The following is a 25667-nucleotide window of genomic DNA, read 5'->3' as shown; positions in this document are numbered from 1 at the left end:
TAAAAAATACACAAACTTATAATTTTCCCATTGACATTATTACATAGCCATCCCTTTCAAGACTTCCTTCAGCTTGTCCATAAATCATTCGAAGCAATAATCAGAGTCACGCGTTTCTCTGCTTATATTGTCATTGTGCCTATCTCTGTCTCCTATTTGCTTTAAACAATAACTCATAGTCTTTTACAGTGCGTCTCTAAGTCCTTTTAGCGTTGTTTGTCCCTCACTAAAACATTCCAGATAATCCACGTACTTTCCCCAATCCTTGATGAACACTTGGTCTCTTACATACCTAATTTTTCCTGGTAATTTATCCAACTCTGCGTAGTCCAACAGCTTAGATCTCCACTCCTCCACCGTTGGTATTTCCTGCTGTTTCCACTTTTGGGCTAATACTACCCTTGCTGCTGCCACTGCATAATATACTATTCTACGGTCTTCTTTTTTTATCTCTTGCCCTAATATCCCTAGCAGGAAAATTTCTGATTTCTTTCTGAACGTATATTTTAAAATCTTCTTTAATTCAATGTATATTTTCTCCCAGAACTGTTTCACTCTTCCACACTCCCACCACATGTGGTAGAAGGAGCCCTCCTCATCTTTACATTTCCAACACCTTTTATCCATCTTGTACATTTTTGATAATTTCATCGGTGTTAAATACCACCTATAAAACATCTTCATAACATTTTCCTTTATCGTTATACACGCTGTAAAGTTTAGCCCCTCCTTCCAAAGCTCTTCCCAGTCTTCAAATTGTATGCTATGACCTACATCCCTTGCCCAGCGGATCATCACTGATTTGACTTCCTCATCGCCTAAGTTCCAATCTAGCAGCATCCTATACATCTTAGATATAATTTTCACTTCATTATTTATTATCTCCGTTTGGAATTTGGAATCTTTTTCTGCATAGCCTCTTTCTTTAATATCTTTACTATACATCTGATTTACCTGGATATGGTGTAGCCAGTCATAGACATACTTCTTTACTTGTTCATACGGTTTTAGCTTCCATTTCCCATCAACCTTGGTTAGCAACTGGCTATATGTTGCCCAGTTGCTTCTCATATTAATAGCCTTTATGCTCATTACTTCAAGAGGTGATAGCCAATGTGGTGTTTTCGGCTCTAACAGATTTTTGTATTTTTCCCATATTTCAATTAACGGGCCTCTAAAAATATGATTTTCAAATCCCTTATGTACTTTCCTTTTGTTCTTCCATAAATAGGCATGCCAGCCGAATCTATTGTTGAAGCCCTCTAAATCGAGTAGCTCTGTGTTCACCAACTTTACCCAATCCTTTATCCAGCAAAGGCATGAAGCCTCGTAGTACAGCTTTAAATCTGGCAGGGCAAAGCCCCCCCTTTCCTTTATATCTGTCAATAATTTGAACTGAATTCTAGGTTTTTTGCCCTGCCATATGTATCTTGAGAGTATTCTTTGCCAGTCTTTAAAGATTCGGCTCCCCTTAATTATAGGGATGGTTTGGAATAGGAACATAAGTCTTAATAAGACATTCATCTTGATTGTATTAATCCTTCCCCAGAATGACAGTTTCAGCCCTCCCCATTTTTCCAGATCTTTCCTTATGTCCTTCCACATCGGCTCGTAGTTGTTTTTGAATAAGTCTATATTTTTAGATGTTAACCAAATACCAAGGTATTTGACTTTTTTGACTATCTCTATCTGTGAATGCTGTTGGATGATTTCTATTGTTTTTGGGTCCACATTTTTACCTATCATTTTCGTTTTTGTCTTGTTTAATTTAAAGCCTGCTATTTCTCCAAATTCTTCTATTTCCTTTAATATTTCTTCTATTGCAGTTGTTGGTTCTTCTGTCATTATTACTACATCATCAGCAAAAGCTTTAGTCTTGTACACGTTCTGTCCTAGTGATACTCCATTTATTTTTCCATTTTGTCTTATTGAATTCAAGAGTACTTCTAAAACTATTATAAATAGTAGCGGGGAGAGTGGGCAGCCCTGTCTTGTACCCTTCTGTATCTTTATCTCTTCTGTCACCATGCTATTTATAATCAGTTTGGCCTTCTGTTCTGTATATATTGCTTTTACCCCATTAAAGAAATCATTGCCCACATCCATATGTTCTAAATTTTTCAACATAAAGTCCCATATCACATTATCGAATGCCTTCTCGGCATCCACAAACATCATAATAACTTGTTTGTCAATCCTAACAGATAAATATTCTAACATATTAATTATGCTTCTTGTGTTGTCTCTCATCTGCCGCCCTGGCAGGAATCCCGCCTGATCCTTATGAATAATTTCTGATAACAACCTTTTCAACCTTCTTGCTAGGATTCCTGCAAATATTTTATAGTCTGTATTTAGCAATGAGCAATGGGACGCGGGTGGCGCTGTGGGTAAAAGCCTCAGCGCCTAGGGCTTGCCGATCGAAAGGTCGGCGGTTCGAATCCCCGCGGCGGGGTGCGCTCCCACTGCTCGGTCCCAGCGCCTGCCAACCTAGCAGTTCGAAAGCACCCCCGGGTGCAAGTAGATAAATAGGGACCGCTTACTGGCGGGAAGGTAAACGGCGTTTCCGTGTGCTGCGCTGGCTCGCCAGATGCAGCTTTGTCACGCTGGCCACGTGACCCGGAAGTGTCTCCGGACAGCGCTGGCCCCCGGCCTCTTGAGTGAGATGGGCGCACCAACCCCAGAGTCTGTCAAGACTGGCCTGTACGGGCAGGGGTACCTTTACCTTTACCTTTACCTATTTAGCAATGAAATTGGTCTATAATTTTTGACTTGAGTTGCATCTTGTTTGGGGATAAACGTAATATATGCCTCTTTCCATGTCCCAGGGATTTCTCCTTTCTTTAAGATGTTATTCATAGTCTCCTTCAGTGGTCCCACTAAGATATATTTCATCTCTTTATAATAACCAGCAGTAAATCCGTCAGGACCTGGTGCTTTGCCCCTCTTTAAATCTTTGATTGTTTCTTCTATCTCCTCATTTCCAATTGGTATATTCAATCTTTGCTTATCCTCTGTTGAGATTTTCTGCACCTTTTTATCCTTCAGAAATCTTTCTATTCTCCTTAGGCCAACTTTCTCTTTATCCTTATACAGACTTCTATAATAGTTGACAAACTCACTCCTAATTTCTTTGGGATCTGTTCTTTCTCCCCCCCCCCCACTATTATTTTGTTTATTGTACCTTGTTCCTTCCTTTTTTTGATTTGCCAGGCAAGCCATTTACCTGGTTTGTTTGAAAATTCAAAAAAATTTTGTCTCAGTTTTTTGATGTTCCACTCCACCTCTCTGTTTATTATAGTAGCAAACTGAGTTTGTAGCATTTTTATTCTTTCTTTTGCCTTTTGGCAGTTAGGTTTTTGAGATAGTTTTTGTTCGTTTACCATTATCTGTTTTAGAATTTCCTCTTTATTTTTCTCTCTATTCCTGTTTTTAATTGCGTTCTGTTGGATAAAGTATCCTCTTATTACCGCCTTACTTGCGTCCCATACTACATTAATCTTTGTTCCTTTATCACAATTGTCCGCAAAGTAATCTGACAATTTTTTCCTTGAATTTTCGACAATTTTCTGGTCATCTAAAAGATAGTCTTTGAGTCTCCATCTAAAAGTTCTTGTCCCTAAGCTTTCCAATTCCAGCTCTATCAGACTGTGGTCCGAGATTACTTTCGGTCTTATTTCTATTAATTTAGTTCTTGGGCATAATTCACTTGAAAGCCATATCTGATCTATACGTGACATCGATTGGTTAGGCTCAGAATGGTAAGTAAATTGTTTATCCAATGGATGTCTGAGGCGCCAGATGTCCGTCAAGTTGCAGTTTTCTACCATTGAAAAGAAGGATTTTGGTAATTTTCCTTCTTTGTTTACTCCATCCCTGAGTCTATCCACTTCTAACGAGACGATGACATTCATGTCACCCATTAGAATTATTCTTTGGTCCATATATTCCCATAGCTTCTCTTCTAATTTTTTAAAGAATTCAGTTTTACTACCATTTGGGGCATATACCCCTACTACCACCAGTTTTTCTCCTTGCCAGTTAATGCTAACCCCTATCACCCTCCCCTCTTCATCTTTGAATAGTGTTTTAGCTTCCATCTTGTTTTTAATATACAATACCACCCCTCTTTTCTTTATCTGAGGATTCAAATTCATTTCCCAATTTTTTGTTAATTAGCACTTTTCTATGCCTTCTGGCTACATGCGTTTCCTGAAGACAAATAATGTCCAGATTCTTCCTTTTCAGATATTGCTCAATTTTATTTCTCCGTTTTTTATCGTTCATCCCGTTAATATTCCAATTCCAAATTTTTAATCCCATAGTGCTGAGCTTTCACTTAACTTTTCTTTACGTTATCCTTTCCTTTATAGGTGCCCTGAATCCTCTTTTTCCTCCTCTGCCTCTTCGTCTGATCCGCTTCCTCCCCCCTCCTCCTCCTCCCCCACTCCTGATTCTCCTCTGCACCCCCGGTTCCATTTGCTTCCGTTCTCAGTTCCTTATATTTCCTAAGGAACTTCCCGGTTTCTTCCTGGTTTAATAACCTATGTCTCTTACCTCTATACATAAATGAAACCCCTTCCGGGAATTCCCATCTAAACTCGATCTTATTTTTCTTCAATGCCTGCACTAGAAATTTATAAGAGTCTCTTCGTTTAAGTAATCTGATTGGGACATCTTTAAAGATAATTATATAATTCCCATCTATATTCAACCTCTTTTCTCTATTCCTCTGAAGAATCCTATTTCTCATTTCTTTATCCTTAAATGTAATCAGGCAATCGCCTGTAAGTTTTCTTGCTCTTGTTGTGTCAACGCGCATTCTAAATGCGTTCTGTATGTTATTGGCCATTTCCTCCGGTGGTATACCCAGCCATTCCGCAAGCTCCATTATCAGTTTCTCTTTAATGTTTTCATTTTGTGTCTCTGGCACAGCTCTAAACCTCAGATTAATCTCCCTCTGCCTCAGTTCATTCATCGCTATAATATCCTTCATCTCTTCCTGTGCCTTGTTTAAATCCATCACTTCTGCTTTAATCCTTTCCTTATCCCTTTTGATATCTTTTAGTTCCAGCTTTGTCTTCTTTAATCCTTCCTCCGTGAGCTGCGTTCTCCTAAATATTTCTTTCATTTGGCCCTTAAGTTCGTTAACAGTTTCATCTATTTTTTTATCCATTTTCCCAATCCTATTATCCACTTGCTCTAATTTATGCTCTAAATTAGCTTGACTCTGTTTGATCTCCGCAAACATCTTCAAAATATCTGACTTGAAATCTCCCTCTTGTTTGGAACCCCTCCTATCCCCAGGAGTCCCACCATTCATCCCTTTCTTCCCGGTGAGTGACATTTTATACACTTATAACCCCCCCAATCCCAGATAGAGGTCGCCAGGTCTCTATGAATTAGCGTTCTAGAAATGTGCCGACATCTTATTCCCCCAAATGCTTAGCGTTTCCTATTAGTTAGAAATCCTCAAATTTCAAATCCCAGTCTCAAACCAAGGGAGGAGAGGTAGAGATCATATACATATGAGTCACCATGTAGATATATATATAGCTGTCCACTTTTTCACTGTCCCCACGCACAACAGACTCCTAATGGTGGCGGAGCTTTCTCTTCCGCATTTACTATCTCTTGTGTTCTAACGCCAAGATAGAGAAACACCCCTTCTCCTCTTCACGCCCTCCGGTTCACCAAGAACGCCGAGTCCCGATACTTTGTCTCTGGTTCCTTCCTCTTCCCTCCTTTCCTTCCACGTAGTGTTCGTATTTTTATGCTTATATATCTGATGGGGGAAGACACTTAAGGAGAAACAACGTAACCGCTAAGGCGACTCACTTTCACTTTCTCCCGCACTGGTGTCACGCCGTGTTTGAGTTGATTTTGGCTGTCAGCTAAACTCCGTTTACCTCTCTTTGTTGCTCCGAGACTTCCTTGTTCTTCTTTTATTCTTTTAACCACAAAAATCCAAGTATTTTGCGTTCGGAGTCCTTTAAACTGAGAGCGCACCGCTCTCCCTGCAAGCTCAGGGCTTCGCTCTCTGAAGGTGAGTAATGGCTTCCCTCGACCCGCTGAACCTCGCTGCCACATTCTTCGCCCCTTCCGAGGCTACCTGGCAGCCGGGTTGGTCACTCTGGCCTCGCCGGGAACCCGTCCTTCTGAACACCCTTCAGAAGGGTTTGGGGGGGTCTCCGCGCCCTGGAGTTGCCCCCTATCCTTCAAAATAGCTTGAGTTCTCCCTCCCGGTGAGAACCCTGCTTGCACTGGGATCGCGGTGCACCGGAAGTCCCCGGTAGGCACTCATTCTCAATCACTACTTGCTCAGGCTAGTTTTCAGCGTCCCTGGTGGCTGTTTAACTTACCTTGGCCTGACGCACACACCTGCTTCTATTTGCAAGCGATGAGCAATGGGCCCTCTGAGAGCCAAGACTAATTTTCCTTTCCTCTCCTGGCCATCGTTGCCGTCTTCGGGTTGGTGGGGATTGTTTCCAAAATGCCTGGATAACATGTTGGAGAAGGCTGCTTCAGACTGTAAAGGGGTGGCCCCCCTGTTGAGAAACAGGGATGAGATTGAGAAAGGCACACCTGAGGGGCGTGTACATTCTCCAGGCGCATCTCCCTGCTCCACTGGGCCTCTAGGCTGAGCAAGCAGCTGTCCTTCCAGCTCCCAGTTGCAGAGGGTGAGGGCTGTGCTGCCAAAGTCTGCTTGCTGGGTGCTGTAATGGTTCTAGGGGGTTGCTCATGTGTAAGTTCCCGCCACTCTTGGCTTGGTTGCCTGGTTGAACCCTTTCTGTCAGTGGGCGTTTCTTAAACTTCTTCCAGCAAAAAAGTTCTTTGACGCCAAGTCTCCTCCTACTCTCCCTGCGCGGAAGTCTTCTGCGCAGGGAGGGTATGGGCAGCGGAGTACCCGTGCTCTCCCCACTAGTCTCCGGTGAAGAGTCCTGGAGCCTTTTCTCAGATTCCCCCATCTGCCCCCCTTCTCTCCTGGTGTTACGTTGATTTCCTTCCCCAGCAGCTGGGCTGCCTCTCTCCCTGCTGGGACCCTCTCCGGCATCGCTCTGGAGCCTTCCCTCCGCCTCTGGCTCTGATGGCAGTTCCCTGACAGGTGCATATGAAGCTCTTAGTCCTTGCTGCTTTGAAGGGGACTTGCTTTAAAAAGCAGCCCCCCCCCCCAATATCTCAAGAATCCCCTTTATAAGGGGATTCTATCCCAGTGCTAGCCCTTTCCATGTTTCAAATACAATATATCTAGTTTGAAAATAAAAGGAGTGAACTATTAGAATGAACAGATGCTGGTCGTTACTTCTGTATGTGTGTGAACCTGTCTCCATGAAATCATTAGCTTTGGGTCAATAGCAACCAAAAGTGGTGGAATGTTATTTCTCCTTTAATAAGCATAGCCTGGTACCTTCGACACGGTTTGCATTATAACACCTGAAGGGATAATTAGGGAAGTGTCCAAGTACAATGATACAATTTGGAAACATTGTTGCTTTATAAAAGCATTTTCTTTTAATTTACTAAATGCAGCTGTTGATTAGCCTAAATAATTCTTCACAGCATACCAGGAAAGAGCCTAATTTATGTAATTCCAATTAACTGTGTTGCTGGAAGGGGCAAATGTTGCTGTTGTGCTCCTATTTTGCCTGCTGGTTTCCCAGACGCATCTGGTTGGCCACTGTGAAACAGGATGCTGGACCAGAAGGGCCAAAGGCCGGATCCAGCAGGACTCTTCTTACGTAACTGTAATCCTTTCTCTTCCCTGAACTGCCTACTTCATGAGAGAAGCCTGAAAAGTTGTACCCAGTGTTTATATTTTCAGAGATGGGAGTTCCAAGTTGTCTTTGAGAAAATAAATATGGCAATACTGTTTTCTCCATAACAAACACTAGTTCATGAAAAGCATCTAAACCAATGAAATTGTGATACTTATAAAAATATATACTGCCAACTTGTACAGAACTAATGCAGAATTTCAGGGTAGTTTACAATAATGTATACAAGTACAATAAAACACCATAAAAACTATTCAAAATTATCATTAGAATGACTGGCTGATCAAGAAATGTTAAGCAGGCTTTTTGGCTTAAAAAATGTATTCAGAAGACACTTGAAAGTCAGTCGCAAAACTATCCCACCATTGAGCTGAAGAGGCTGCAATAGTATAGGTACCACAGTTCACATAAAGCCTTCTGGTAGAGGGTGTTTATAGGAATAAGCTTTATTATGGGTCACCATGTGGAATGTACCCCAAGTTTGGGATTGTTAACTATTTTTAGAGAAGGGCAATCTTACCTTTGTTATAAAGAACTAATTACTTTTATTAGTGGCATGACTACTAGAGGCACAGAATTGGAAAGGATTGGAACATCTGTGTATCTCTCATTGGAGGAACGCAGGTGGCACTGTGGTCTAAACCACTGAGCCTCTTGGGCTTTCCGATCAGAAGATCGGCAGTTCGAATCCCCACTACAGAGTGAGCTCCCATTGCTCTGTCCCAGCTCCTGCCATCCTAGCAGTTCGAAAGCACATCAAAGTGCAAGTAGATAAATAGGTACTGCGGCGGCAGGAAGGTAAATAGTGTTTCTATGTGCTCTGGCACTCATCATAGTGTCCCGCTACGCAAGAAGTGGTTTAATCATGCCGGCCACATGACCTGGAAAGCTTTCTGCGGACAAACACCAGCTCCCTTGACCTGAAGCGAAATGAGTGCCATACCCCATAGTCACCTTTGACTGGACTTAACCATCCAGGGGTTCTTTACCCTTTTACCTTACCTCCCACTGGAAACAGAATGTATGTGCTGTTGCTGTATCAGAAAAATTAACAAAGATTGCATGCATTGAATAATACAAAAGATGTAGACGATTTTGTTGAAATATGGCATCCTTTTATAAAATACTTTACTGATAGTCCCGAAGAATGGCAACTACCGAAATCACAGATTGGGACTCTGGCAAACCTAACTAGATTGATCTGTCCAAGAGGAAGGAAAGGGGTTTTTTTGTTTTTGTATCCTTCTCTCTCTTTGTGATGGTTATATATAGGAAATCAATAAAACTATATTTATTTATTTTAAAAAGTCAGAAGCAAGGGTATGTTGAAAAATTCCAAGCAGTAACTCTATTTTCTGATTCTAGGTATTGAAGAGTGGCGAAGCTCAAGACCAGTGGCTGACAGACCTCCATTACTATTACAATATATACTTAGCCACACATCCCCCAGGATCTGGTGCAGCTGACACAGTATATTAAAGAGAACGACTGCATTTGATTGCGGGTCTCAGTGCAAAATGTCAATTTTCTGTGGAAATTGAAGTTACATTTCATTAAAAAGACTTTTTCATGTAAAAAGCTACTTTTCCTGTATTTGTACCAAAAATTCAAAAGCAGCTGGTTCTGAGCAGCTTGCTGCCGTCACTAAGGGCCAACTATAAATGATGTAAAATGTGTCTTTGCGTTTCAAAGGCGGAACGTGTCTGCTGGTAAGACTGACAACTTCTGAAATTGCAGCAGGCCTGGAAGGGAAGCTTCCACTTCCCTCCTGCTGTGATCCTGAGGAAAATCCCTTGTCTGAAGCTGGTGCAAAGGGGGATTTCTTTCCAGTGCAAATAGCAGCTGCCCCATAAGCATGCAAGGGACGAACTTTCACAGGGATGCTGCTAATGCAGAGGCCAGAAGAGAACTGTGCAGGAAGGTTCTTGCTCTCTACCCCTTAAGGGATATAGGGCATTTTAAAAGCTGCTTTTGGAGGAGAGTGAACACTACGTTGGCTAGAGTGAATGAAGAGATTGTGGAGAAATGCCAGTTTCATTGGGTGGCCTCCCAACTCCAGCCCCAGGCAAGTTTTGTAACACATTATTCTTGATGTATGTAGTAAAAAAAAAAATCCTTTTGCATATTATTTTTCTTATAAAACTGAGGATTGTCTTAACTATCTTTTTATTATTAACCTGAGATTTTGCCATCCTTGCTCATTTCATCGTTCACAAAGTTCAAGCCAGAGTTGTCCAAACTAGCAGAGAGCTGCAAAACCTGTTGGATATTTTGGCGAATGCAGTGGTTTGACAAAAGATAATGACTTCATCTGTCAGCGTGGAACTGCTGACTTGTGACTACTTTTGAGCAAGGTGTCTTGAGTACTGTTGGTTCAGATCTGCTTCTTTTGGAAGGAAGGAAGGAGCAAATCATTGAGGATTTCAGCTGCCAGGCTGATGTGAACCTTTTGGGCCTTGTATATTACTGATTAAAAAAAGGAATTCTACTCAAACCTTGAGAAAATTGGTTGTGTGTTTTTTCATTTTATTTATATGGTGACAGTGGGAGCATTCTAGTTGTTGCTAGTTCACTCAGCAGAAAGTTTTCAATAATGTAAAGTTTAATGGATTTTACTGTTTTTCGAGATTGGAAGTTTTCAGAATCTGGAACTGTTTATGATCACTTAGGTGAATACAATGATGAAAATACTATTAAAGGTAATTTTTAATATGTCCATATATAATTGATAGGTTCTCCTCTTATGCTATAGGTCAGTCTTGCTTTCATGCCTTGATCTGGTGTGCTTCATTTTTACTGTTGTTGTAGGTTTCATACTGGATGCAAATGGTCTAAATTTCCTTTTGTTTTCCAGCAGGCAAAGGTACTGCAATCCATTTTCTGCAAAGCAACTACAAATTAGTATGTTTGGCCAACGAGGAGTGAAAATACTCGACAGTTCTCTCATTAATAAACTTGTATTGAGCACCAGACAGAGCTACTTAAAGCTGCCTCATCCAACCAAAACCATTAAACCATTCTTGAGGAACCTACAGTGGTGCCTCGCAAGACGAAAAGAATCCGTTCCGCGAGTCTCTTCGTCTTGTGGTTTTTTCGTCTTGCGAAGCAAGCCCATAGGGAAATTCGTCTTGCGAAGCGCCTCGAAAAACGGAAAACCCTTTCGTCTAGCGGGTTTCTCGTCTTGTGAGGCATTCGTCTTGCGGGGCACCACTGTACATTTATTTCTGCTTGCTGTTTAGGTTAGCCTATCGTGTTCAAACACTACCATTATAATACTCATCTGCAAAGTTTTATTTAAAATTTATTTACCACTAGAGCTTTTTTTTCAGCTGAAACTCAGTTCCAGCACCTCTAAGGTGGTGCCACTGCCATTATAAGAGAACAAGGGAGGCATTCATGGTGAGTTCAAGCACCCCTTTTTCTAGAAAAATAGTACTGTTTACCACTATTAGTTATACTGCACCTTGAATTTATTTCTCACTTGAGGAGTCACTACTCCTTTCCCCAGTAAGAAGTGCTGTATACAGGTATTGGAAAATGCAACAAACACAACCATATTTTTTCAATGTTTAAAGCTAAGTATAGCCAAGTTGCAATATATTCTATTATAGGTCAAAAATGTGTAAATTTTTATTACATTCTGATGAACCTTGAGTTACCTTTTAAAGATTCTCGCACTAAGTGTGCGAGGTCTGGGCTTTGAAAGCATGTTCCAAATCAAGCTTAGCAGAAGTTTAAAAGAAAATTAAACTGGATTTTTATTGTTATCTGCCTTTGGCAGTTACACACCAACTGAATTCTTCCACTTCTCAACAAGATGCCTTACTTTTAAAGGGAATGCTGGTTTACCTTTTAGATCACTTCTGTGACACATATCAAGTAGAATCAAATTCGCTCTAGAAACGTGTCAGATACACCCTATATAGCTCTGGTTGCCGACAGTTCTGAACTTCTTTGAAAAACCTCATGCTTAAAGGAAAATGTACCGTCATCTTTAGACAGGGCAAAAGTTTCCTGAGTCACCATCTGGTGAATGAAAGTACTGTTCTTAACAGATTGGGCAAAATCCCTATCACTGTCTTACTCATCACCAAGTTATGAAAAAGCAAATTCATCGTGAAATTGCAATGCCTACAATTGGACTGTATGGAAAAGTGAAGGGGGAGACTGGGGGGGGGGGCAGCACAAGTTGAATTAACATTTGAGGAAGTTTTAAGGTCTTGCATAGATGGCTGTGTGAAAGTTGGCAGGTGAAAAGTCTTGATAAATCCCCAAGCTATATTCAGGAGGGCACAACAAAGAACCTTTCTGAGATTACAAAGGCCTCCAGTCACAGCAAGTTAACTGGGAGGGTGAAAACTAAAAGGGAGATCAACATTTCAGCGTCATCAAAATGAATTAATACCCTACAGTACGATTTAATAATAAGGAACAATACCACTGTAATTTGCAGCCATCTACAGCATATTGTTAAGAAATTCCAAATAATCAATTGACTGACTTTTGTTGAGGAAGGTTTCCCGATTGTTGGTTTAATCCAAAATCTACACACTTTTGTAGCAAGTAAGAAATAAAGTGCAAGTCCACCCCCTAATCTAGTGAATGGATCTGATCAATAAAACCGAAGGAATGAAGTTGTTTCTCATGTTGTTTGGCCCATTCTGATTCTAAATGAAATATATCACATTTAATTAAGGATACACCAGCTATCAACCAATTTTGATTTTTAGGCCAACAAGCAGTACCTGATAGTATGTGTAGTTCAGAAAGCTTGTATTTTGAAGGAGGTCTCACTGGATGATTCACTCTTCCCTCTTGAGAGCGCCCTTTAAGAACAAGTTTTCAAATCAAGTGTGAACATTTGTGCTTGTATTTCTACATTTTTCACTCTTTGTTCTACTGTAGTTATTGTTCAGCTTTAGAGAGGGGGACATAACAAAACTGAACAGTGTAAATACAACTGCTAGCATGCTCATTTAACCTTTTTGTTGCCACCCTTACTCTTAAGACCCGCTGCAATGCCCTCTGAGAATGCCACCTGAACAGGAAGACAGAACAGCTTAAATGATGCTTGGGTTTTTATGCTGTTGGGGGTCTCAGTGTGTGAGGCAGGGAAGAGTTAATTTCTCAAAAAACCCCTCCCAACACCCTGAACTCCAGTTAGGTTTTTAAAAAGCTTCCACTCGCACCAGTGGAGGCTTTGTATTTTTTTTTTAAGCCTAATTACGTCTCAGGAAATGGCCAGGGTGAAGAGCAGGAGGTTCCTGCGAGCTGTGGGAAGTCTGTGGGCAGTGGATTCCCAGCTCTGTTTCAAATATATTCAGATAGTGTACATCTGTAGAACAAGTATATCCACTTCTGATGATGCTGGAGCTGCATTATGTTCCAACATTTTTAGTTGGGGAATATGACACAAACAAATGCAATTCTTAACTCCTCAAAATAAGTACCCAAGAAAATGCCTTCCTACCGTATATCTGCTTCAAGGTGGATGGCTTCTGTGTAGAGTTTAAACCTGAGTTGCTTTTGTTCGTGGACTTAAGGTTTTTGCTGGAGGAAATTGATTTCAAAGGGGTTTGGTTCAGCTGTTTGCTCCAAGCAACCTCAATGCAAAAGGCAGCTGTTTCTTGTTGCCACTTGTCTTCATTGTCCTTGCACAGCCGCTTGACACTAAAAAGCTGAAGAAACTGTCTCCTTAACTGGTAGCTGGAAGAAGAAAAGAAAGAGAGGAATGCTCATTTTTAAGTGTCCTCTTATCAACCCTAAAGTTTCCCATAAACCTCTTCACTTCATTATTAACTGGGAAAACAAAATTCCCCCTTAATTGGATCACTTTTGTTTGTTTTTTTTTAAATAATTTTTATTAACTGGCCAATCACATCAAATTAAATCACATCATATAAATTCCGAATTACAAAGCCAAATTTTTAAATTTTGTTGGGGGAACCCATACTTCAAGATCCAAAGGGGAATTCAGATCATCTTCTTATTACTGCGTTAATGTCCAAATCAGTCCCAATCAGTCCAAACAAAGTTCATAATTCTATCCAGTCTTATCTTGGTGTTACCACATCATAACTTGTTCGTATAATTTCTCTTTTTCCTTTACGATCTCTTCTGTTAGTCTCCTTAAGCCGATAGCAAGTGTAATAATCCTGTGTGGATTTCCCGTTCCTCCACTAAGTCCAGATGGTTAATTGGATCACTTTTGTGGGATAAAGAGGTTTCTTCAGCAAAAGAAGGTCTGAGTTAAATAATAAGATCCATTAATTTGATATACCTAACATCAAACTTTAAGCTTGCCAGGCACGTATTTATGTTTTGTCTTAATTACGAAGAACCGCCAATCCAGAAAGGGGGAAAACTCAATCAGACTAACAGCCTAGCAGGTCCCACCTCCTGAGGGTCTTTTTGGGGGGTGTCCATGCTGCGCTCTTCTCCCAGACCTTTGAGCTACAATCTATTGGGTGATTCAGGTTTTGAAGCACATTTGTGCCATAGGAAGCCTGTTAGTCTTTAAAAGCGCCAAAACATGATTTGCATTGTTTTTCTTAAAATAGTATTATTTCGGTTTTGTTGATGCTCATAAATCTCTGCTAATTATGTTTAGTAATAGAAATACATGCCACCTTACTCAGTTGTTATACCACAACATGTCTACTGTAGCTAACTGGCAACCCCTGCTTGCCTTTTGGACTGGAATGAAAAGAGCTAAATCTCCTGCATGGAAACATTGCTCATGAAGTTCGGTTTATTTTGGTAGTTGTTGAGCTCAGAGGAAAGGCAAAGACGAATAATAAGGACTAGACAACACACAGATTTGTGAAGATCTGGATCTATATCACCCATTAATTTTGTATTTATGATGGGATGTGGTAAAATAATGTTGATACCTGTTTTCTGTGACCTGGTGTTCGCTTTGCATGCATTTTATATCTGCTTTGCTACCATTAAATTATTACCAAGGGCAGCAAAGAACAGGGACTAGGAAGTTTGAAGGAAAAAAACACGAACTTAGACATTAACTGTGTTTCATCTACTGATAGGCCCATGTTTGGATTGCAAGGAATGAACTTCGCTCCTAGGTTAGCCAGCATGCCACAATGTCACCTTAAGGACATGAGACTATTCTCAAAGTGGCCTAACAGATGCCCACAGGGAGAATTCAACCCCCACGCCCTCTCCTCTCCTGTGGCTTCCAGCAGCTGGTATTTGGAAGTGTTGCTGCCTCAAACTGTGGAGGCAGAGCAGAGCCATCATGGCTGGCTACCAATGGCAGCCCTCTCCTCCATGAACTTGTCAAATTCTCTTATCAAGTCATCTAGGTTGGTGGCCATTGCTATTCACTACGTGAAGAAGCAGTTCCTTGGGTTTGTTCTGAATCTTCCAACATTCAGTTTAATTGGAAGTTCATGAGTTCTAGTGGGGTGGGGACTTTTCTCTATCTACTTTCTCCATGCCAGGCATAACTTTATATACTTCTATCCAGTCCCATACAAGTCTTACTAGAATAAAGTTATAAAATTGAACAAAAAAAGCAGCTGGCCCCTGGCGCCCCACCCCCGGCCAGCTTAGTCCTCCAAGGCCCAAGGCAAGTGTACAGTGGTACCTCTAGTTACGGGCTCAATCTGTTCCGGGGTGCCATTTGCACCCCGAAAAGTCCATAACTAGAGTGCCTCTTCTGCTCATGTGCAAAGTGCGCAGAATGCTTCTGCGCACACACGCAGTATACAAACGTGGTTTGCAAGCCAAAAAGATGCAACATGAACCTAACACAACACAAGGTATGACTGCACTTGACTACCCTGCAAAGGCCTGCTTTTAGCATATCGCCTCTTACCTTTTCTCTAAACGAATAAATCCCAAATGCTGCAACTTTTCTTCATAGGGGAGTCGCTCCATCCCCTTGGATCATTTTGGTTTCCCTCTACTGAACCTTTTCCAACTCTACAATTATTATTTTTTAGGCGACATGACCAGAACTTTACACAGTATTCCAACTGCAGTTGCACCATCAAATTGTATGATAACAGATTTAGCTTCAGATGCTTCCCTAATGGACAATGCACTCCCAGGAAATCATTTGTTAGGCAAGCGTTTGCGTAACAAGCTAGCAATTCCCATTTATTCCCCATGGGAACGTTTATCTCCCTACTCCTGCCATGGCTTCTTCTAAAATGGCTGCAGCCAACCAGCAACAGAGAGACAACAGAAGATATTGGACAGATCCCAGTGCCTGAACTAACTTGCAGGAGGCAAGTCTTAAGAACTTAGGCAGACGATTGTGATGAGGGAAGTTTTAGGCATAACAGACAAAATTAAAACAGACAAATCTATGGATCTGCACAGCATCCACCTGAAAGTTCTTTAAGAACTCAAATATGAAATTGCTGACGTTCTAACAAAAATATGTAACTAATCCTCCAGATCCAACCTCCATACCTGAGGGCTGGAAAGTAGCTAATATAACAAAAAGGTGGATCCTGGAAATTATAGACCATATAGCTTAACATCTGTTCTGGCAAAACTGGTGGAAAGTATTGTTAAACATAAAATAACCAAGCATATAGAAGACCAAGTCTTGCTGAAGCAAAAGCCAGCATGGCTTCTTGCAAGGGCAAGTCCTGTCTCAAAAACGTATTAGATGCACGTTCCCCTTTCACATGATATCTGAAAACATGGAAAGAGGATATTTGAGTCATGCATCCTTCACTGACAAGTCCTTTTAATACATGAAGTGGCTAGATGATGAAAAGAGATGCACTAATGCATTCTGCTTGTTTTTCTACTGAATAGGCCTCCGTCCACTGCCCTTGATATATCAACTGCAAGCTTGGCTTCATGTTGATCAAAGAATGCCAGAACTTCAAGTATAGCCACAACTGTATAGGACTTGATGAAATGAGAAGTGGCAATTAAAATGAAATCAGCTAAACAAGAATAGCCAAGTGTCCCCTCATTTTGAGTTTTGTAAACATTCTCTGTTGCTTTTACTGCTTTTTTTGTTTGACGGTGTATTTTAGTGTGTACTCTTTATTTTACGTTTTGGTTGGTTGCCTTCATTTTATGTTCTGCATCCCTCTCTGTATCTATACTGATGAAGGGTCAAAAATATTTGTAATAAAGCAAAACAAATGAGTACCTTCTCCAAGCCCGCTGAATTATTTCAGCAGCACAGTTCTTCTTTTGGAAGAGCTCCTTTCTTGCCCTTTCCTTCTCAATCGCTTGCTTCAAGACCTCTGAAGGGACAGGTTCAGTAGCTGGGCTCTTGCAGTGAAGAAAGTGCAACTGATGTTCTGAATTCCTGGGTGCCGTTAGAGCTTGCCTGCTGGGTTTTGCACTGTCTCCGTGGCCATTGTCCAGTGCCCGTCTGCTGGGTGTTAGCTTTGCATCATTGACCAGCAAAGGACAGACTTTGTTATTTGCCACCTTACCGGTTTGTGTAACAGCAGCAATTGAAAGGTCCTTTCTGATATTCACGCCTCTCACTTTGGCACTCCCAGGTCTGCTGAACCCAGCTCGGGACCATTTCTCATCATCTTTGCTTTTTGCCTTCTGCTGCTGTGGGGTGCCTTTAAGGGCCATCTCAGAGTGTCTTGAATTCCTTGTGCTTCCATCAGTGCATTTACTATTCTGAACCCAAACTCCTGTTTCTTCACAATGGTCTATACTGTTGTTTAATGACTGACTTGGATTTTCTGATCTTTCCCCAGAAGAGGCAGCTTTAGCGCTAGAGTCATGCCTTTTCCTGGCATGCATGAAGGTGGCATTTGCTCTCACAGTAGGCTCCTTGTGCTTTTTACCATTCTTGCTTGAGCTAGCAGACACAACTTGATGCCCATCATTTTCTCTACTGGAACGGGAAGGGGTGCAGACAGTCTTGCATTTGCTGTTTTCCCTGGATACTTCTTGGGAGACAAAGATAAATAATAATTTAAATAATTCTAATTTCCTAAAAGCAGTTAGTCACATTGACGAATACTGAGACACAATACAGTTAGGATAAATGTAAAAGCTTAATTGTATTCAAGGGGAATCATTTTTGGAAGTCAAGGTAGGAGACCCAGTTTTAAAATTAAAACATTGTTTAAATGTTTCGTAACTAACTAAAATAAAAAGACCATGGGAGTTAGAGAACAAAGCATTCAAAAGGTTAAAACTGTTTTATGTACAGCTTTTTGCTAAAAATTTAATTCATACTCATTGATAATGTTACCTGCAGATCTAATAGTTCATGGAACGAAGTGCATTATCAAAACTATTCAATACAGAACTTATTCATGCAATCACATATTCTCCTTATTCTATTCAATAAGAGCTTATGAAATTTAATTATAGTTTAATTAATTATATAATTGTTATGAGCATATACATACAAAGTTTCCTGGTCAAAAATCACCCCCTGGCTTGTATCTCCCCCAATAAAGGAACATCCTTTGCAAGGGAAGCTCACAAAATATCAAAAGGAAATCCATGCTTCTGGAGATGCCAAGAGTGAATTTCACCCTCTTTTGATATTAAGGTAGCAAAGCAATGAAACGGAAGTCTTGAAACTGGAGACTAGCTACCCACGACACCCTGGGCTCTTACCAGCCACCTTGTTGGAGTGGGGAGCTGTTGGCCTGCTCTCTGCTGTGCTGCAACACAAGTGCTGCAAAAGACCAGGGGATGGCATTGCACTGGTCACGTGACACAACTGCCCAATCATTTTTCAGGTGGTTCTATAAAGCAGTGAACTCTGCCCATCGGTATAGCCAGGGGGGCTGGGGTCAGCAGTCCCCCCTAAATCAAGTAAATCAATAAAAATACTTAACTGATGTTCTCTCTCCCCCCCACAACATAAAGCCTGTGTCCCCTAACAAATCCGGGCTACACCCATGAGTCTACCCTATTCCTGAGCCTCAAAAACTCACTGGCCAGACAGTGACTGAGCTGCTCTTAGACTGCCCATCCCTTACTCAATGGCAACCAGCCCTTATCAATGGGAGGCCCAGAGGATGGCAACATGGGAACGGGCCTTTTGGGGACAGCTCTCCCCAGGGAGGCTCAGCTGGCACCTGCCGTGCATATCTTTAGGCACCAGACAAAAACATTCCTCTTCCCCCTTTGGCTGATTATCTATGGCCTTCTTAATGTGTCTGGGGTGTGTGCTGTTTGTTGGTGATGTTATATTATGGATTTTGTGTTTTTATACTGTAAACCACCCTATAATCTTCAGAAGAAGGGCAATATATGATGATTTGTTAATTATTCTATATGATTTATGCACTACTTGTGATGTTCTATTATGTTCTATCATGCTACTGTTATTTATTGCTTTGGGATTGATTTGAATGAAAAGCAGCATAGAAATATAATGAAACAAATCAAATATATAAATTTAATAATAATGATGACAACAACAACACTGAGATTACAAACCCATTTCCTTTTTTTGATCTTCGCCAAACAGCTCTTCGGAGTGATGTTTGTTCTTGCTAGTCACTTTGTTTGGCAAGACTGTGGCTGAGTTTCTCTTGACTTTCCCTGTTTGGGTTTGACACAGGCTGCCAGAGGGAGGCCTTTTACCAAGAGCATCATCCCCTTGCGCCGCCTGAAGTCTCAAGGGACTCTTCTCTGTCTCAGAAGTGAACTGCTGCTGAACTTGGCCCTTGCTGGACCTGGAGTTCCGCATTTCTTTCTGCAGTTCTGTGGCTTTCCTTCTGTTTTCCTCCTCACGTTTCCTGTAAGCAATAGTTCATACTGTTCATTAAAATTGTTTGAAGCACAGTATTAAAATGAAAGGCACTCCTGGAAACAGGAGAATTTACAACAAACAAACAAGAATCCCTCTTGTACCGCACTTTTCCTCTAGTGGATGAACAACCCTGTAAAGTACTTTAGCATGAAAATTATAGCACACTGTTGAATTACAAGGAAAATACTAAAGGGCCTTACACGTCTTACCTTCCCTGTCCTGACTTGCCCCCCTAACCAGTAAGAAAATTATGAAAGGCCAGGAGCAATGCGGGAAAACAAAGAGATGTTTCCTTTTTAAAAAGAAGCCTGGAAAAGAAGAGAGAAGGTGCAGGATTGCTCCTCTGTTCTCAGTTCAATACTGCTGCTGAGAACTCAGCAGGAAGCTGGATGGAAAGGATGAACCCCCTTTGCTTCTCACCATCAGCTTTAGAGATTTTGTAACACTGGGTGACTGTGCTTTCGGGTGCCACTAGGTGCCATCTTGTTCTCAATGCTATTTAACATCTACTATATGAGGCAGTCATGAGGAAACTTGGGAGGACAGTATCACCAGTATTTCCCTTGTCCTCTATCATCTGAGTCAGGTGTGTTAATGCACTGGACCAGTAATCTACTGGTGGGCTGGACCGGTGCCAGGAAACAGAAGGTGAATCTTGTGAGTGGGTGGTTCCTGTGTCTGGGAATTAAGCACTTTGCCTATTGTGGATGGGGTCATTATCCTGTGGGAACAGTTTGGGGGGTTGTAATAACCAGGAAAAGGGCCTTTTCTCTGGTAGCACTCACATTCTGGAACACGCTCCCCGCCCCCCGCTTCAGGCAAAACGTACATAATTTGCAGTTCTTAAGTAAATTTTGATGACTTGATTGTATTCTGGTTTTCACTATATTGTATATTTTGATGCTATTGTTTTATATATCACCCTATGTCAAGATGCTCGCTTATTAATATTTTAATTTAAATAAATAAATTATGCACCATGACCAAAAATACCCTAGCTGCAGTAAAAAAACAAAACAAAAAAAAAACTATAAAATGGACATGTAGCCCTGATATTTTAAACTTTTAATGCTGCAGCATGGGTTGCAGACTGCTGATAAATGACAGGCTAGTTATGTGGCATGCCTTTATCAGTTGTTGTGATTCACAAGTAACAGCAAGAGGTGAAGTCAGTACAAGGTGTCAAGGAAAAGCCTGAATTTTATCTGTCATTGCTATCTTATCAAGCAGCTGATTGAATCTGGGCGCATGAAAAGCTGCTGACTGAGCCACAGACTGTACTCTGGGCAGGTTGAGGCACTTCAGCAGTCAGCCTTTGGCACTGACAGAAGTGGCTCATTCTCAAATAATAGTATCACCAAGCAGAAAGCATATGGGTGTCTGTCTCGTACCCAGTATAGATCCGTCTGCCATTTTGATCTGATAAATTAGGCCTTGCTATTCACAGCACAATTATTTCCTTCTCTTTCAAAGAGGCACACAGACGAGGGCTCCCCTCATCATTCCATAAAGGAAACAAGACAAGCAAGGTACATTCAGCGGCAGTAGAAGATTTAGCCTTGTCACTCCAGAGTCCATCTGGCAGGCTGGCTAACAGAGCAATTCAACACAACGAAGAGTCACGTGGCTTCTTAAAGACCACAAATAATTAGTATTTTGTTACAAGCTTTTGTGAGCTAGAGCCTCTTAACAGAAGCATGAAATAGGAAAACAGTAGCCTCAGTCGAGTTGTGTTTGTGATATTCTCTCTCTCTCTCTCTCTCTCTCTCTCTCTCTCTCTCCCTCCCTCCCTCCCTCCCTCTCCATACCTCCACCCTCATGTATATATGTACACACAACCAAGCAATCATCGCCTGGTTTGTGCGGGGGAATGATCAAGTAGGCCCGATGCAAGAAATAGCTGTACAGTGGTACCTCGGGTTAAGTACTTAATTTGTTCTGGAGGTACGTTCTTAACCTGAAACTGTTCTTAACCTGAAGCACCACTTTAGCTAATGGGGCCTCCTGCTGCCGCTGTGCCACCAGAGCACGATTTCTGTTCTCATCCTGAAGCAAAGTTCTTAACCCGAGGTACTATTTCTGGGTTAGCGGAGTCTGTAACCTGAAGTGTCTGAAACCTGAAGCATATGTAACCCGAGATACTACTGTAGTAGGTACGTCACATTACTGTGCAGGTCATCATTAAATAATATACCCAAACAGACTGGGCATGATGCATTCCCAGGGCTAGAGGCCCCTGCTGCTAAACTGGAACAAGATTATAGGCCTATTTGGGCATTCTGTTTGCTCATGTGTAACTATGGAAGGATGAGCAGGAGAATATTGCCTTCAGAATATAGGCTTCAGGGCAAAGGTCTGGAGAGCCTCCTGTACACCTGAAGGTGCACTGGATGAGTCAGAAGCCTGACTGTGCAAAGTTCTAAACTGTGTGGAGAATCTCCGCCTCTCTGCTTCAGACCTGAACCCTGAAACTCATGGAAGGCTACTGTAAATATCCAAAGTGGAAAAAATAGTTTCTGTATTGGGTCACTCCTAGTGTCTAGTGAGTCACAACACAACAGTACAGTGGTGCCCTGCAAGACGAATGCCTCGCAAGACGGAAAACTCGCTAGACGAAAGAGTTTTCCGTTTTGGAGGTGCTTCGCAAAACGAATTTCCTATGGGCTTGCTTTGCAAGACGAAAATGTCTTGCGAGTTCCTGCGGGTTTTTCCCCCTTTCCCCCCCCTTTTTCTAAGCCGCTAAGCCGCTTATCGCCGATAAGCCGCTAAAAGCCGCTAAACCGCTAATAGCGCTAATCTGCTAAGCCGTCAATGGGCTTGCTTCACAAGACGAAAAAACCGCTAGACGAAGAGAATCGCGGAACGGATTCTTTTCGTCTTGCGAGGCACCACTGTATCAAAATCTGTTAAAGAATTCTAACTCAAAAGCTTCACTGAATTCAGATGCATTATTCACAGCAAACTTTCCTTTATTGTTGCTGTCCTTGCCTAATACACTTATTATTAAAATTAATAAAATGTGTAAGTTAACATACATAGGTGCTGTTATTTCAAAAGTTTATATCTATAGGTGGAGTTGATGTTATTTATTAGTTTGTTAATATTATTTTACTCCCCATTCCTACCATTTCTGGCACTCCTAGTGTTCTATTCCACTAATTCTACAGAGGCATTCCTTTTAAACCATCTCATTATTTGCTGCTGTAGCTTTTAACTTGATTATTGTTGTCTCCTTCTTATGCCTATCCTTTTAAAGCATGGGTAGGCAAACTAAGGCCCAGGAGCCAGATCCGGCCCAATCGCCTTCTAAATCCGGCCTACAGACGGTCCAGGAATCAGCATGTTTTTACATGAGTAGAATGTGCCCTTTTATTTAAAATGCATCTCTGGGTTATTTGTGGGACATAGGAAATAGTTCATTATTCTTTCCCCAAAATATAGTCCGGCCCCCCACAAGGTCTGAGGGACGGGGGACCATCGGATCCCTGCTGAAAACGTTTGCTGACCCCTGTTTTAAAGTAATAAATCCAAAGCCAAAGGAAGAAAACCCACAGGAAAAAGCAACAGCAGAAATAGCAGATTTTCTGTACAATGGTATTCAGGGATTACTTCATTTTAAAGAGGTTATTTGCTGGGGTTTTTTGCACATGTGCGCCACTTACTTGGCTGCGGCATCCTTCCTCAGCTGTTCGTGCTTCATTAAAAGATTTTTCCTATCTTGGAAAGCTTTCCTAACTTTGTATCCTTTATAGACGGCCTGGATTTTTACAGCTGCAATGTCCTGTATGGCAGCTATGGATAGCGCACTGTGCTCCAACATGAACTGAATTACTTCATGATGAGCTCCCAGCAAGGCGTAATCGAGTGGCGTGTACCTAAAAGTAATAAAACATTAGTACGTATTTGAACCACAGGACAAGGAAATATTGTAATTAACAATATTTTAACAGTACATCAGCACCACTGCTTTGTTGGATTCGGAATATTGTAGTATTATATGATTAATTATGCTGATCTGATGTTGCTTGCACTTGTGAGGTGAAGAGCAGGGAAAATGATTCGCTGACAAAACAAGGAATGAAGGCAACTGGTGTTGCAATTTCCTTGTTTTCTCTGGCAGAGAAATTGATGGTGGTGCAGCAGGGGTGTATGGGCAGGTGGGATCAGGTCCCTCCTTGCCATGTATTTGGGGCACAGGCTGGAAAGGGGCTTCCAACTGCCATCAGCTGTAGCAGCCGTTGGAACCAGAGGCCACTACATCTTCAAACCATGTGGTCCATCATTAAATGGCAGCATAAACACTCCCCAACATGCTAAACTGCCCCCATGCTGTATTTTCCCACAGCCAGTCAGCAGCACCCACAGGACAAAATTAGAAATCAGTGCAGGTGCAATTGAATAATCAAGAGCCATTACATCTTCACAGCCTGCTTTCAAGGCTAGCTTTATCCAAATGGACAGAATAGTATCATTTTATTCTATAGCAGCAGATATAAAAGAAGAGTGTGAATGCAGAGGTTTCAGTCTAATACACTGAAGTCAGTGGGACTTATTTCTGAACAGACATGCATAGGATTGTGCTGTGAAATGCCCAAATGCTTTGAAACTTTGAAAAGAAGAGGTGAGAACTTCAAGAGCAGCTGTGATTTAAAAGTAGGCATTTATAATACTAATAATATTTTTTTTATTTGTATCCCACTCATCTGGGTTGCCCCAAAGAAGTAGATAAAATGATTCCAATCGATACAAGAAGCTTTTATTAATCAAATCATTCATCTGCCGTCACAGTACTCAGGAAGTGCTAACCAAGGAATCTTTTCAACTGACAAGGAATCTTTTTCATAAGGATCCTGAATGATCAGTTGGAACCCTCAGCACCCTGTTGTGACCTGCACCTTAAGGATAAGATCACTATCATCCACTTGAATCTGGACTCCTAACGGAATTCAGCAGAAAAACAGGATATATCCTTAGCTCCATTTTGTACAGCTGCTTGAACGGTTTCCAGTTATTGCAGCCTAAAAAGATTACAGTGTTGGTGTAATCCTGAGGGGGTACTTGTGTACCAGGCCCAGAGTCAGGAGGGACTGTGGACTCTGAGCCTTACTTTTTAAAAGACTATCTGCAGCCTTTGTAGAATCAAAGTTATGCGGCAAAATGCCCAGGCACCATTCAAAGCAATTGCATTGTAAGAGCCTGCTCCCACCTTTCATTGTTTTCAGCCAATGGAAAAAGTCAGAGTGTAACTGATGAGTGCTAAAGAGTAATTGAGAGATGTCAGCCCAAGGGAAGACCCCAAAGTCACATGACCCAGGAAGTCCCTTCTCCACACAACAAAGAAGGTACTTCCTGATTGAAAGGGAAGCTGTTTTGGGGTCTGTTGTGGTGCATGTCTCTCTAGAGATTTCTCTGGATTCAGATAATAGAGAAAGACTGGCTCATTTTGAAAGGATTTCATGGCTAATTTTGAACTTATTATTGCTTTTCTTTTGGGGATGAGAATATTGCCAAGAGAAAACACTTAAGAAATCCAGGATTTTAATGTAATGTGCAAGTAGCGTGTCCATCGAAAAGCAAAAGGTTGTAGCAGGCTCTTTTTCTTGAAAAAAAATCTTGTGTTTTTTCCTGAAGTATGTAAACATTAAAATACAATTGCAAATAAAATCCACCATTTGAATTGCAGGAGAAGTATTGTGGTTGAGAAAGCATGGGTCACGTAAGCCCTGAAAAATAGCTTAGTGTTTCTATATTAGATGGTTTAAGGTGGATGTGGGAAGGTGATGGACAGATGACTATCAATGAAGAGATGTGGATGTCAATGTGGAGGAAATTTTCTGTGAAATCAGTCCTGGCCTTGATGAGAGGGGCAGTACTTGAAATAATGCAAAAATGGCATCTCACACTGGTATGGGTAGCCCATATTAGCTCCTCCTCCTCACTAAAATGTTGGAGAGGGTGTGAAATGTTAGGTTCTAATCAACACATGTAGTGGACACGTGGAAAAGTGGCTCAGTTCCGGGAGGAAGTATTGGTCCAATTAAAAGCACTTACTGGACAAAATGTATCTAAATATCCAGCTGGCTTTCCTCGATCCTTTTCATTGAGACAGCATTAAATTACAGTTTAAACCTTTCATGAATTCTCTTCTACTAGCA

The 25667-nt window shown here is 41.4% G+C and overlaps 2 protein-coding genes across 6 annotated transcripts in view; one reads left to right on the top strand and one right to left on the bottom strand.

Annotated features, from left to right (window-relative positions):
* The window catches only part of TEX10 (testis expressed 10), a 50943-nt gene extending 41590 nt beyond the window's left edge, over positions 1-9353 (top strand). For all 3 annotated transcript variants that reach the window (XM_079949406.1, XM_079949405.1, XM_079949404.1), the window contains exon 15: positions 9141-9353. In XM_079949406.1, the coding sequence (XP_079805532.1) occupies positions 9141-9254 (114 nt within the window). In that variant the 3' untranslated portion in view covers positions 9255-9353. The remainder of the gene's footprint in view (positions 1-9140) is intronic.
* Positions 9354-10359: 1006 nt separating this feature from the next.
* Positions 10360-25667, bottom strand: part of INVS (inversin) — a gene marked incomplete at its 5' end in the record, with an annotated part of 61729 nt that continues 46421 nt past the window's right edge. For 2 of the 3 annotated variants that reach the window (XM_079949318.1, XM_079949317.1), the window contains 6 exons: positions 10360-10655; positions 12521-12601; positions 13246-13481; positions 16918-17683; positions 19197-19498; positions 23175-23387. In XM_079949318.1, coding sequence (XP_079805444.1) covers positions 10522-10655; positions 12521-12601; positions 13246-13481; positions 16918-17683; positions 19197-19498; positions 23175-23387 — 1732 coding nt within the window. In that variant the 3' untranslated portion in view covers positions 10360-10521. The remainder of the gene's footprint in view (positions 10656-12520; positions 12602-13245; positions 13482-16917; positions 17684-19196; positions 19499-23174; positions 23388-25667) is intronic. The other variant, XM_079949319.1, reaches the window with a different exon arrangement.

The sequence above is a fragment of the Podarcis cretensis genome (genome assembly GCF_951804945.1).
Source record: "Podarcis cretensis genome assembly, chromosome: 13".
Lineage (NCBI taxonomy): Eukaryota > Metazoa > Chordata > Lepidosauria > Squamata > Lacertidae > Podarcis > Podarcis cretensis.
This window is presented reverse-complemented; position numbering and strand designations above follow the sequence as displayed.